This window comes from Gymnoscopelus microlampas (assembly GCF_963454915.1).
Source record: "Gymnoscopelus microlampas genome assembly, chromosome: 6".
In the NCBI taxonomy this organism is placed as follows: Eukaryota; Metazoa; Chordata; class Actinopteri; order Myctophiformes; family Myctophidae; genus Gymnoscopelus; species Gymnoscopelus microlampas.
Window position 1 is genome coordinate 47,919,658 of NC_139943.1, and position 14,284 is coordinate 47,933,941.

Consider the following 14,284-nt stretch of genomic DNA (forward strand, 5'->3'; position numbering starts at 1 on the left):
TGAATCCTCCTATAATTTGACAAACCTCTGTGGTGGGTCGAGGGTTGGTCGACGGTGGTGAGAGCAAAACTGTGTGACCGGTTCTCCTGAGTGGCTGGAGCTATTGATCTGAATTTGCACACAGCCATTGACCATTACCATCTGAACGCAACTGCGAAGCCAAATCTCAGCTGTTTATTAGCGTTTTTGTGTCAAACAATGTCGCCATGGTTATGGCTGCCCAGGCCAGCACTGGGATGCCCCCCGAGCTATGGGACGAAGTTATCTGTAGTATACAACCCTCGTAGACCAGTGGCGTCGTTAGGGGTGGGCTTCGGTGGCTATAGCCACCAATGTTTTGTCCAAAGCCACCAATAAAAAAAAATTAAAAATTAAAAAATTAAAAGTTTTTTTTTTTTTTTTGAATTATATATCTATCACCCTAACCTAACCCTACCCCTAACCCTAAAACCGAAATAAAGTAACAAAAAACGGGGAAAAAAGCACCCTAATCCGCGAAATCCGAAATCCGCAGGGGCACATGCACGCGCGCTGCGCGCGCGTGCATGTGCCCGTTGCCTGCGGGGCTAAGCCCCCGACCTAGTAAAGACCTAGCGACGCGTCTGTCGTAGACGTATTTACGTTGTATACTACAGCTAGGACGAAGTACACTGTTGCACACACAGAACGTGCTTCGACCTACGTGGTGGGGGGGGGGCGGTCATAATAATAACAACAAGACTGCAATCTGTCAATTGCTAACTTGCGCCTTGAGAAAAAAACGTAAATAAAGATAGTAAACAAACAAATGTTATTTTTAAAATATAGTCAAAACTTAAATAAAAAAAATGCAGTGCTAGTACAAAAAAAATATATATAAAAAAAAAAGAAAAAACAGTGTTTCAAGTATAGTATGGTAATGTAGTAATTATCAAAAAAAAATAGTTCAGTTAATATCAAGTACAACATTTTCTTGGTTTGTAGATACATTTATTGTAATTAAGTCATGATCTGAATAATATGTGTCTTTGACTTCAATAGTTATATTATTTTCTTGATCATTGTTGTAGTACACATGATCTAAAAGACTTGATAGGGAGTAGGTACCTTTCCTCCCTTTAAATCTAATATTGTCTTCTTACACCACTTACGATGATAGTCTATCATTTCCCTTTGTTCAATGTTTAGAGATCTCATCATTTTACAATAATCATGGTGAAGCATGTGAAATTTCTTTATCTCAGCAGTGTAAAGGTTGTTTGTTGTTTGTGTAGGCCTTCTCATTAGAAGTTGTGCATTGTCATCCAAGTCTTGTTGTTCCATTGGTCGTTCTATTTCTGTTATACAGTCTGATGTCTAGAAACTCGTGTGCCCAGATGTCCAGTGTGACCATCTGTAGTAGTTACTGAACTGTTCTTTCCCTTAAAGTGCCCTGAAAAGGCATTTTTTCCTCCCTGTTCTGCCCTTAAAAAGGCACTGTTTTGCCCCTGAAAAGAAGTTGTTGTCACTACACACTCATTATAAGGCGAAAGGTGATTTGAAGAGGTCCTTGACCAGTTACTCAGATTAATTAGCATCATAAAAGCAGTGATCATCAAAATAATTCAGCATTTTAAATGCCCTTCTTTGTCCCTCTTATTGCCTGGGAATCCCCTGAAAATGTACTGTCTTGGCGATGGCAGGACATGTGAATTTGAAATGGACATGCCAAGGACATGGACATGCCAAGGACCATGGCATGTTGAGTGCTGCAGCCTACTTGGGTATGATTCTACTGTGGGATGTGGACGGTGGTCTGACACAAATAGACACACAGGCGCAAGTAAATACCTTTACTCATCGGAGGACTACATCGAGTCTGGTGGTCTCCTGCCCTGTGGTATTGTGAACTCTTGTGAACTCTTGGCCGTGTGCCCATTCATCTTGTGTGACATATGTCCTTGTGTCGATTCATCTCGTGTGCCCACATGTTCGTATGCCCACTTATCCGGTGTGCTCTGATGTCTAGAAACTCGTGTGCCCAGATGTCCAGTGTGACCATCTGTAGTAGTTACTGAACTGTAGTAGTTACTGAACTGTTGTTTCCCTGAAAGTGCCCTGAAAAGGCATTTTTCCTCCCTGTTCTGCCCTTAAAAAGGCACTGTTTTGCCCCTGAAAAGAAGTTGTTGTCACTACACACTCATTATGAGGCGAAAGGTGATTTGAAGAGGTCCTTGACCAGTTACTTCAGATTAATTAGCATCATAAAAGCAGTGATCATCAAAATAATTCAGCATTTTAAATGCCCTTCTTTGTCCCTCAGATGTATAAGCATCTGACCTTATCTGCATTAAACGTTGGTCATCAATGTGAATTAATATATTTTACAATGTATATATATCATCTTTCTTTGTATTCATGACATAATAGTGATGTCATCAATCCTATGCCTATTTGTTCATGCCAGTGCCGAAGCTTAATTTGATTGGTTGGACTTCACGTGACATATGTGCATAGTGCCTATAAAATACTAGGACGACGGCGGATGAGACTATATATATATAATAATTATATCTTTGTGTATATATATATATACATATAACTAATATACTACTATATAACTACTATACTACTATATAACTACTATACTACTATATAACTAATATACTACTATATAACTAATATACTACTATATAACTACTATACTACTATATAACTACTATACTACTATATAACTAATATACTACTATATAACTACTATACTACTATATAACTAATATACTACTATATAACTACTATACTACTATATAACTAATATACTACTATATAACTACTATACTACTATATAACTACTATAACTACTATATAACTAATATACTACTATATAACTACTATACTACTATATAACTAATATACTACTATATAACTAATATACTAGTATATAACTAATATACTACTATATAACTAATATACTACTATATAACTAATACACTAGTATATAACTAATACACTACTATATAACTAATACACTACTATATAACTAATACACTACTATATAACTAATATACTAGTATATAACTAATACACTACTATATAACTAATACACTACTATATAACTAATATACTACTATATAACTAATATACTATAACTAATATACTACTATATAACTAATATACTACTATATAACTAATATACTAGTATATAACTACTATACTACTATATAACTAATACACTACTATATAACTAATACACTACTATATAACTAATATACTACTATATAACTAATATACTACTATATAACTACTATACTACTATATAACTAATATACTAGTATATAACTAATATACTACTATATAACTAATATACTTACTATATAACTAATACACTACTATATAACTAATACACTACTATATAACTAATATACTACTATATAACTAATATACTACTATATAACTAATATACTAGTATATAACTAATACACTAGTATATAACTAATACACTACTATATAACTAATATACTACTATATAACTAATATAATACTATATAACTAATATACTACTATATAACTAATATACTACTATATAACTAATATAATACTATATAACTAATATACGTTGTGTATATGTTGTGTACTCCTTTCGACATGACGACCCTGAATACAGTACTTGCGCTGCTTCACAGGCGCAAGTAATAACGCCAATGAATCTCGCCACCATTAGATATGATGTCACGGAGTAAACTAGCTAATGAAATCAGCTCCTAGCCTTAAGGTGGACTGACTTAAGGTGGACCAGTAATTATTTTGCCTGCGCACTTCACCGGGTAAGAAAGAACTAGTACAGGGGTCTTCAACAGGGGGCCCGGGACCCCTAGGGGGTCCTCAGAGTTACTACAGGGGGTCCGCCACATTTTTGTGTGATATGATTTTTTTTTTTACCTTAACCACTTGAACCCTAACATCCCTTTTCTGAGGAGGACTTTAGCCTAAAATAGCAGATCTACAAGCTCACAACGCCTTGCAGGTGTGGAGGGGAAAAAAGAGCAGACCAAGTAAACAAAAAAAGTTTAATCTGAAACACAATTTTATACAATATAGAGGGGGTCCCTGCTTCATCTGACTCTTCGTCCACACGTACACGGGTATTTTCATAAACGCAGATATTTCGTTTTCGTTTTTGAAAACCTCCGCGTCTACACGGCCCTGTTTAAAAAAATCTCTCTGTCCACACGACAACGGCTAAACGTTACACGACCCATGCAAAAACTCCGTTTACCGTGTCCACACGGGAACACATAGCCGGAGTTTTTAAAAATCTACACTGTGGCAGGAGTTTTCCAAAAGATGCGTTTACATGGAGCAAAAACGCGTTTGCGTGTGGACGAACCCCCCAAAACGCATATAAAAAGCTACGTTTATGAAAATACCCGTGTACGTGTGGACGAAGCCAGCTGACAGTAGGGGGTCCTTGGGCTGAAAACGTTGAAGACCCCTGAACTAGTAGATATATTATACAGGACTGGCAAGACAGGGAAGTGGATGTGTACACTACAGTAGGTTAACACTGTAGCAGAAAGGCAGAATGTCTGTTTATTGAGAAATATACAAAGAAAGGGGTGTAGGACATTTTTTATGTCTTCCTACTTATTTGTTTTGCTGAAAATGTTTGTATTTCAAAATGTGCTAAATAAAGAATACAACAATCTAATTATTGTCCAACAATAATCAAGTGAAATATTGAATGTAAACAAAGCCACAGATATTTGGATAAGGGGATATTCCAGTGGAATTCAAACCGTAAGCTGAGTCAACGCCTTAAGGCAATGTTGTCCACACCAATTGTCCCAAACTTTTTCTTGTGTAATCTACACATAGCATGTAGCCCGGGGGTTCATTCTTTATCTCTCTGTCAACTAGGGGCCGCGGGTCCTTGGCTGGAAAAACGTTGAAGACCCCTGCTCTAACTAAACCGCACACAACAGTAAGAGAACAGTTCCTCAAAATGCAAGATCAAATAGTTATTTGTGACCGGTTTTATTACACAGCTCAGTCACAAGCTACATATATATATACATTATAAAAAACAAAATAGAGACCACAGAGTTCACAAATAATGGAAATCACAGGCACTGGTGATGATTACAGCATAATGGTACAGTACACATGTTCTGCAGTTAGCTTCCTTGCTTTCAGTAAGACTCCTGCATTAATGCCCTATCTCTGGCAGGTAACACACATGTTTAGGCCTGGTTTGTCAGACACAAATTATTTGAGGACAGTAAAAGGGGTGAACATTATCATAATGGAGGCAACAGAATAGCTTGGCAAGTTAGTCAATCTATTTCAGTGATATATGCAATACTATACACAATATATATTGTATAATACATCTATTTATTTTTTTGGGTAAACGGAAAATATTAGGCTACAGTCTTAAAATGAAGACATCTTCAGAAGCTAATGATGCCCATTTTGTAACCACTTTAGTAACGAGAACATACCAACCAGTTATCCATGGACATTTACAAAATGTCCACAGAAACTCTTTTACAAACATTTGAAGGGAAAAAGTGTGGAGTGTGAATACTTGCATTGCCACACTCTGTCCTGCGTGGCACACAAGAAAATATTAATATTGTTCCACGAGTCCCTAAAAATACAGCAGTGTTAACCAAAATCATTTATTTCCCTCTTGAGATGTCCGTTTGCTGTGGTCTGTGACTATTCCCTTATCCATCAATTTCCAAATATTTAAACGTTAGGTAGGGTTCTGGTCTAATGTAGTGCACTACAGTGAATAGAGTTGTCAACGGAAATACATAGAAGGAAAGAGTTATGGGTGTATTACTGTTTTTTGTTGGATGAGTTGTTGTCCTTTTCTAAATCTCAAGGTCACGTACTAACCAGCACATGATCTGAATTCTCACTTGATCCGAATGGGATAATATATTCAGCCAGAATGAGTTTAACCAACTTCTCCAATGTTAAGACATATCCCCTAAAAAACACTGGGTAAATTTAGTTATGTTTAACACGCTGGAGCTTTGTTAAATCAGCCGTACTTGAACCAGACTTTTATAGTTTGAGGGTACCAATCTTGAAAGTGAGATCATTGTCCATTGTTGTCAGCCATGTTAGCGCCAAGACCGTCATGTTTAAGGTTCAAAGCTGCTTTTGTGGGCAGGTTCTTTTTCTCCTGCCATTCCTTCTCTCTGTGACTGAATTCCACTTCAGAGAAGGCAGCAGGGCCCCAGTTAGTGATCAGCTGAGGGCCCTTAGAACCTGGAGAGGAAAAAAGAGGAGAGAATTCATCAGAGATTCAAGAGGTAGAGTGGCATTCCCGGTTCAATCCCTAGCTCCACCAGGCATTGTGTCCAAGTGTCCTTGAGCAAAACACTGACCCCTTAGCTACTCACGATGAGCAGGTTGGTGACTTTCATGGTAGTCTCTCCGTGTGTCATCGGTGTGTGAATGAGAGTGTGAATGGATGAATGGATAAAGGCACTATCTCTGTATTTGACATGTGCAGTGGTGGAAAAAGTATTTTCTTTTTTTAAAGATGAAGTTACCTGGCTGAATGAGCCGTACCAGGCCCTCATGGTGCGCCACCTTGTGTTTCCATGTTCTGGTGTTGTTGGCTGCATCCTCCAGCTTCTTCACCACCGTCTGTCACCACACAGACAAATAAAAGCACATCAGTACATTGTGGAATGAGAATATGTAATGTATGCAGGGGAGGGTTTCAGTGTCTGGAACCACACCGCCTCTCTCCTCCTATCCTTCCCTCAATTAACCCATTAAGATCAGTATCAAAAATAGCGCTGTGAGCTTGTATATCTGCTATTTTTGAATAGCCAACGCTAAAATCTAAAATGACGCTTACCCGGTTTTAACGGGTTAACCATATTCACATCATGCACTAGTATTCCATTAATTCCACACTAAACAAGGAAGGCAGACGTGAAAGTATGATAACATAATAACCAAAGTCCAGGACAGCACTCCCAATACTTATATTATTTAATATCACACCGTGCAATAGTAACTAATATAATTATTGGGAGTGCTGTCCTGGACTTGGTTGATTGCGTACTTTGTAGAATTCACCACCCAATCTTTGGGTTACTATTATTCGGAGTAGAGCGTGTTTCTTCTCACAAAGCACCCTGACATGCAATTCCATCATGTGTAGCAAGTAGCCTTCCATCTAGCAGTTAAATAGTGACACCATTTGGTCGGCTACGGTATGAATATCTGTCACCTTAAATGTCTTTCTTTCTCCCTCAGTCCCAGTGTTAATTTATCATTTGTAACTCTGTGTCAGTCAGTGTACACATGTAATTCAATGTAGCAAGTGTAGTACTAGAAGTAGTGAAAGAAGCAGTAGTAGTAGGCCTAGTAGTAATAATAATAATAACCATATACTATAATTCACCTAATCTGTGTGCGTGTGTGTCACTCTATGGCTGGTGTAACTCGGAAACCATCCAACTGAACGGTCTCAAACTTGGCATACTGTATATATCTCATATAACCCTGAGGCTTTATGATGAGGTAATGTGATGTGACAATAAAGATTGATTCTGATTCTGAGGTGTGCAGTGCCGAATGGCAATTCGGGCGGGACTTGGGAGAACGCAATAATTCTCTGCGTGTTCGGGAGATTGTAAATGCTTTTTTTTGTATGTAAGTGACAGCAAATGCAATGGAACAGAAAGTAGGCAAAATTCATGATATGGATGTACTGTATGTGATAGAAGAACGGCAGTAATGTTGGGATTAGCTAATTCAAAGAAAAGTTGAAAATGTAATGCCTCAACTCCTACAATTCCAAGTGCTTGTCAGGGTGGGGGGTCCCCAGTTCAAATATGATTCTTTTGGGGGGTCCCCAGTTGAAATTTGATTATTTTGGGGGGTCCCCAGTTCAAATATGATTCTTTTGGGGGTCACAGCCTGAAAAGGTTGAGAACCACTGCAGTATGGGGCGTAGGAGAGAGGTGGTCATCATAACATGTAGTAATATTGTGACCTGGTACTGCTCTAGTGCCCCATGCCTCTCGGTCTCCAGTTGTTTTAGTTGTGTCATGGCGGCCTGCAGGGCACTGTCCTTGGCCAGACGTTCCTTCTCCAACTCCAGTTTCTCGGCCTCGGTCTCCGAGATGGTCCTCTGCTGCCGAAGGTGGATCTGTTCCAGCTCCACTCGCTTAACTGCCTCCTCCTCCAATAACCTGGTTCAAAAAAACACATCGTCAAGGGAGCCACGCAATGTAGTTCCATGTATGAAACACAAATTATACATATACATCAGGGGTTCTCAACCAGTGGTCCTTGAGGGGTTCCCAGCCAAATTAATAGTTAGGAACCAAATTGACCCTTATGTGACCCTTAGAGTGTACAAATGGAACCAAATGGACCCGTTAGGTCCATTTGGTTCCATTTGTACACTCTAAGAGTTAAATGAACACTGATGATGATGATACAATGCAGACTGGGACCCCCAAGAAATCAAAATGGTTGAGTCCCTGGCATATCTTTTCAAATGGGACATATGTGTCAATTTGGGGGTCCTTGACGCGAAAATGGTTGAAAACCACTGATATACATGGATCACAGTGTGTACGGATATATAAAATAGCATCCCTTTTCTGAGGAGAACTTTAGCCAAAAATAGCAGATCTACAAGATCACAACGCCTCGCGCTGCGAGGCGTTGTGAGCTTGTAGATCGGCTATTTTTGGCAAAGAGGTGTTTGTGGAGAGGGAAAAAAGAGCAGACCAAGTAAACAAAAAAAGTTGAATCTGAAACACAATTTTATACAATATAGAGGGGGTCCCTGCTTCATCTCTCTCTCAGCTAGGGGGTCCTTGGCCTGAAAACGTTGCCCTTGTCCTTGCCCTGATCTATACATTTTTACTTCTTTTGTTTTATGCATCCTGTTTTCTTGCTTGATGTTCTGTGTTAAGCACATTGAATTGCCTTGTTGAAATGTGCTATATAATAAAACTGCCTTGCCTTACATAATCATAATCCCTTTTAGTTTTTAACCTTTTAACTTGCTTTTTTCCCCTAATAAAGTTGTCTTTCTGTAAAGCGACTTTAAGTACCTAGAAAAGTGCTACATAAATTGTATGTATGTATTATTATTATTATTATTATTATTATTATTATTATTATTATTATTATTATTATTATTATTATTATTATTATTACAATTATTATAATAAAACTTCAGCCTGTTAATAAATGTGTTTGTCCTGGGCTGGCTGAACTCTCAAACTGTAATTGATGGTATTGCCAGTCCTTGGGTGACCTCTAGTGGCCATTTTGGTGTCTATCAGAAGATGCTAGAAGATGGAGTAGGGAGGTTCCTGCAGAGCTGGAGACTGCACTGCTTAATCCTATACCCCAATACTAAGCCTAACCCCTAAAGCCAGAAACTGCACAGTCAGTGCAGGCTGAACCTGCAGCTCTCCAGCTCTGCAGGATCCCAGTATTGGGAGGATGGACTTTAGTTTCCTATGAGCCTCCAATGACAGATTTTGTAGAACTGCGTGGCAATACATAAATACATAAAGGTAAATATCACCCCACATTCGTATGACATTTTGGACATTGTATAATTTGTCATGGCTGGAAAACTGCACAAAGAATTACAATTACAAGTGGGAACCTTGTTATATGGGCTGGATCAGAACCAATTCAATAGGCCTGGTCTAGAGACTTACTTTTCATTCATACAAGTCCTTCCCACAAACATGTCTGAGTGAAGCTTCAAGCACAGGCATCAAAGTGGCTCTGTCTGCTAGGACAGTGGTTTTCAACCCTTTTCATGACCCCTAAATTGATATACATTTGGCCGCGGACCCCCATCTATATATATTCAAAGATATGCACACATTTTCAAGATATTTCAAAAATAGCAGATCTACAAGCTCATAGCGCAGCACTCGGTGCCGCGCTATGAGCTTGTAGGTCTGCTATTTTTGAATAGCCAAAGCTAAGTGGTTAAAATGATTGTGACGCTATGTTAACTAATTTATCTGGGGACCCCCTGGTACCCCCCCAAGGACCACTGGTTGAGAACCACTGTGCTAGGACACTTGACTCATATGTCCGTGCTGTAGCTTTATCTACTTTTCCTACCCAGGCATAGTGTCCTCTTCACCTTCTCCGTCTCTCCACTGTACTCATAAAACATAAAAATCTAAAACTCATGAAATAATGTTCACTCTCCAACAACTCAGCTGCTGTCTTTCACCATTTCCACCAGACAGAAATAAAGTGTGTTGCTGACTGTCCATTCAGAATGTGATGTGGAAAGCAAATGTCAGCAAAGAGGAAGGAAGGAGGGAGGAAATGTGACGGATGAAGGGAACCAGGAGTTCCATGTCTGACTGCATGCGTCTAATAAAAGTACCAGTACGCCCAATGCAGCCAATGTCCTGTCACACTATATGTACCAGTAATCCTGTCACACTATATGTACCAGTAATCCTGTCACTATATGTACCAGTAATCATGTCACACTATATGTACCAGTAATCATGTCACACTATATGTACCAGTAATCATGTCACACTATATGTACCAGTATGCCCAAGGCACCCAATGTCCTGTCACACTATATGTACCAGTATGCCAAATACACCCAATGTCCTGTCACACTACAGTATATGTACCAGTATGCACCCAGTATCCTATCACACTACATGTATCAGTATGCCCAATGCACCCAGCATACTGTCACACTCCACTGTCACCAGTTTGCCCAAGCCAGTCACACAACAAAAGGAGCCTTGTGCTGTCATAGCCCTATTATAATTTTGATTATTTCATGCCAAGTGAGTCACCTAAATGCACCAATGCTAAAACAAATTCCCTGTATAACCATCATTCTTTAGTGTCAGGACCCATATGTGGGTCACGGACCAATGTTTTGGGTCGTGACTAAATACCCCTTTATTTTTTGTTTCTTACATTTAGTTTTTAACATTTTTTTAAAAGGTTTTCCAAAAAAATCCATTCAAAAGGAAGGGATTTTTTTTTATTAAGTAGTGAAAATAGCAGCTCTACAAGCTCACAACGTGTCGCATTGCGACGTATTGTGAGCTTGTAAATCGGCTATTTTCACTAGTTTGGGTCCCGGGGAGACATAAAAAGTATTTTTGGGTCTCGAGCTAAAAAGTTTGGGAACCCCTGTTCTAGATAATATAATAGCTCTATGCAGAAAGCCAGCTGTATTAGGTCCTGGTAGGATAGAAAAAACAGCAGTGTTCACTGACCGTGCTTGCAGCTTGCGGACAGTCTCTTCGTCCTGCCGTGCCCGTCTCTCATCCTCCAGGGCGTCTTCCAGCCGGTGGTACATGTCCTCCAGCTCTTTTACCCGCAGCAGGTACTGCTCCAGCTCAGTGGACTTCTGGGCAACCTGCTCTTCCATCTGCTGACGCACCTGCAGAACAAGGTCATTTATTAAAAAATACACAGGACCTGATGGAATAGTTTCTCAGGTCAGCATTCCTTGGTTTGAGATAGTGATGGTAAAAACACACGCTATTGTGTTTTTCTCTGTCGCTTTGTGAGTAAAGAATGTTGAATAGCAGCTTAAACCTCCCACCCATAATGTTCATGTCTGACCCTAAGCTACTTTTTGAGATTTCATATAATAGAAAAAAATTAAGAAATATCTTTACTCAAGTAAAAGTAACTGTCACAAATATCATGTGAACATCCAGTTAACCCAGACCGGGAAAGCACACATCTGTCATTTTAGATTTTAACCACTTTAACTATTATCTTATACTTTGGCTATTCAAAAATAGCAGATATACAAGCTCGAGCTTGTATATCTGCAATGTTTCATGAAAAATCATGAACGTTTGTGAAAATCTTTGAATATATATTTTTGTAACTAAAGTCTTTGCTTCGGGGGATTCAAAAAATGTCTTCTAAATCCTAATGTTGCTATAATATCAGTGGTTTTCAAACTTTTTCATGTTAAGGGCCCAAAAGATGATATGTATTTGGCCACGGACCCCCATCTCAAAATATTTTTCCAGGGACCCCCAGAAGCAAAGATTTGAGTTACAAATGTTCGCTTTAAAAAATATATATATATTCAAAGATTTGCAAAAAAAACACGATTTTAATGGTTAAAGTGGTTAGATGTATTCCCGGTCTTAAAGCTCACATTTTGTTGCTAAAATACTAGCATAGGGTGATGAAAAATGGTTACACTAGGGCCGGGCAATGTAGTATATTGATATTGTGGTATGAGACTAGATATCGCCTGGGTTTTGCAATTTTCAATCTTCAAGCTCATAATGTGTTGTGAAGCTTTGAGAGCGTGTAGATTTTCTTGGTAGTATTTGGTGAAAAATATTGTGAATATTGTGATATAAATATATTATATCTATTTTGTCCATATCGCCCAGCCCTTGTTACACCTATGTTCATCTGTTCTTAGAGTAAGGGTTGCTTGACTTAACATTAGTTCACATGTCTGTCCAGAACAATGATTTAAAATCACAATTTAAGACCAGAAAGAGGAACTGATTGATTCATTTGTGAGCTCAGCCTAGAAGATAAGAGGCTAACCTGAGAGAGGGAAATAAACTGGCCACTCACTAATTGTCTAGAAAATGTCTTCATCATTATAAACCAGATAGAATACAATTTTTAAAGTAATGTCCACACACTGTAGCTTGCAATTTATTGGTACTGTACATCCAACAGTGATGTTTCCAGCCCATGCTCTTCTTCCGTCTGAAGAGCATGGGCTCAAAATGTCACTGTACCAATAAATTTCACTTAAGGGAGCTGCCTACAATACATACTTTTATGATCCAGCACCTGCCTTAAATGGTTTGTGGATGGGCATGACTATTATGGACTGTTATGAACACTCATATGATATGGTATTATAAAAGTGACCGTGTCAATGCCATAGCAGTTAAGACCATGACCCCCAGCATACTGTTATTAGCAGGTAATACTACAAATTAATTCATTCACTTTACCGATAGGCTAGTATGTACTGTATTTTCACTTCTTTTACTCAATTACCGGAGTTGTGGTGTGTGTAAATATGGTTGTGGCCTCCACCTCCCAACTCACAGCTGATCTGGAATGGAATCCCAGTCTTCTTTGTACCTGCTTTCATAACCTCCCTCCAAGCTTTTACAACAAACTAAATAAAGAATACTTTCAAAAGGCTACACAAACCTTCTATTTATTTCAGTGCTATTCTCTCAGGCACCTATTCTCTCAGGCTTATGGTAAATAGTTATTTTTGTTTTGTTTGTTTGTTGGTCGTTCATTGTTTTTGAAGTAAAGCGTCCTTGGGTTCATGAAAGGCACTATACTATATAAATTCAATCTATTATTAATATTATTATTGTTATTATTACAAGTTGACTGGTATTGAGAATGAATTCATTAAAGTGTATTTTCATAGCATATTTTACGGATTCACTCGCTTACGTGCAAGATATAGTGCAAGATAATATAAGAGTGAAGATTACTTTCATTTATCCCTAAAGGGGCATTTAGTAAGTGGTAAATGTGGATCTATGAATCAGCGCCGTACCAGTTTCTCTCTCTCTAGGTCCATTCTGTAGCGGTCCTGAAGCTCCGTGTGGGTCTGAAGGCGTCTTCGTTCCTCCTCTGCTGCGCTGGTCGCTGCCTCCTCCAGTGCCTGACCAATAGGAGAAGACATGAGCTATACAAACAACAACTTGCAGATGATTGGCAGCTTTTACATCCAAAAAGCAAGTTTATGTACCATGTTATCATCGGTTTTTTTCACCAACTAAATCATAATTCAACCAAAAAAGAAGCTGATAAATGAACTACTGTCTTGTTTTTATTGTAGTTTTACTATGTTGTTTTTCATATGACTTTATATATGATTTTATGTTTATATGGTCTTACTGTATATGCTGTTGTTTAACTGTGTGTGTTTATGTCTGGAGCTAGGGACCAAATGAATTTCCCCATGAGGGATAATAAAGTTGATCTGATTTCTGAATTCTCTGACATTTCTTCAAGTGAAAAAAACTCGTATTTCCAAAGGAAGGAAATAGGAAAATAGGAAAGTCTGAAATTGCTAAATACTTCTTTCAGTTTTTCACATCATCTCACATCATTAGTCACAATTCTCAGAATAACAGGAAATTAGGAACAGATGCAATTATTACGCTGTGTAAAACGGATACAGGAAGAGCTTGAACATTCGACAATGAAGGCCTAATATTTCTATAATTGCTTAAAGAATTGCAACGAAACCTTTATATCCAGTCATTTTGGGCATAAACAAGAAGATGAACGG

The 14,284-nt window shown here is 38.4% G+C and overlaps 1 protein-coding gene across 1 annotated transcript in view; it reads right to left on the reverse strand.

Annotated features, from left to right (window-relative positions):
• Positions 1-4,973: 4,973 nt before the first annotated feature.
• Positions 4,974-14,284, reverse strand: part of swap70b (switching B cell complex subunit SWAP70b) — a 32,350-nt gene continuing 23,039 nt past the window's right edge. Inside the window, exons 8-12 of the mRNA XM_084060055.1 lie at positions 13,544-13,651; positions 11,241-11,407; positions 7,988-8,186; positions 6,528-6,624; positions 4,974-6,240 (exon numbers count right to left, since the gene is read on the reverse strand). Coding sequence (XP_083916181.1) covers positions 6,068-6,240; positions 6,528-6,624; positions 7,988-8,186; positions 11,241-11,407; positions 13,544-13,651 — 744 coding nt within the window. The 3' untranslated portion in view covers positions 4,974-6,067. The remainder of the gene's footprint in view (positions 6,241-6,527; positions 6,625-7,987; positions 8,187-11,240; positions 11,408-13,543; positions 13,652-14,284) is intronic.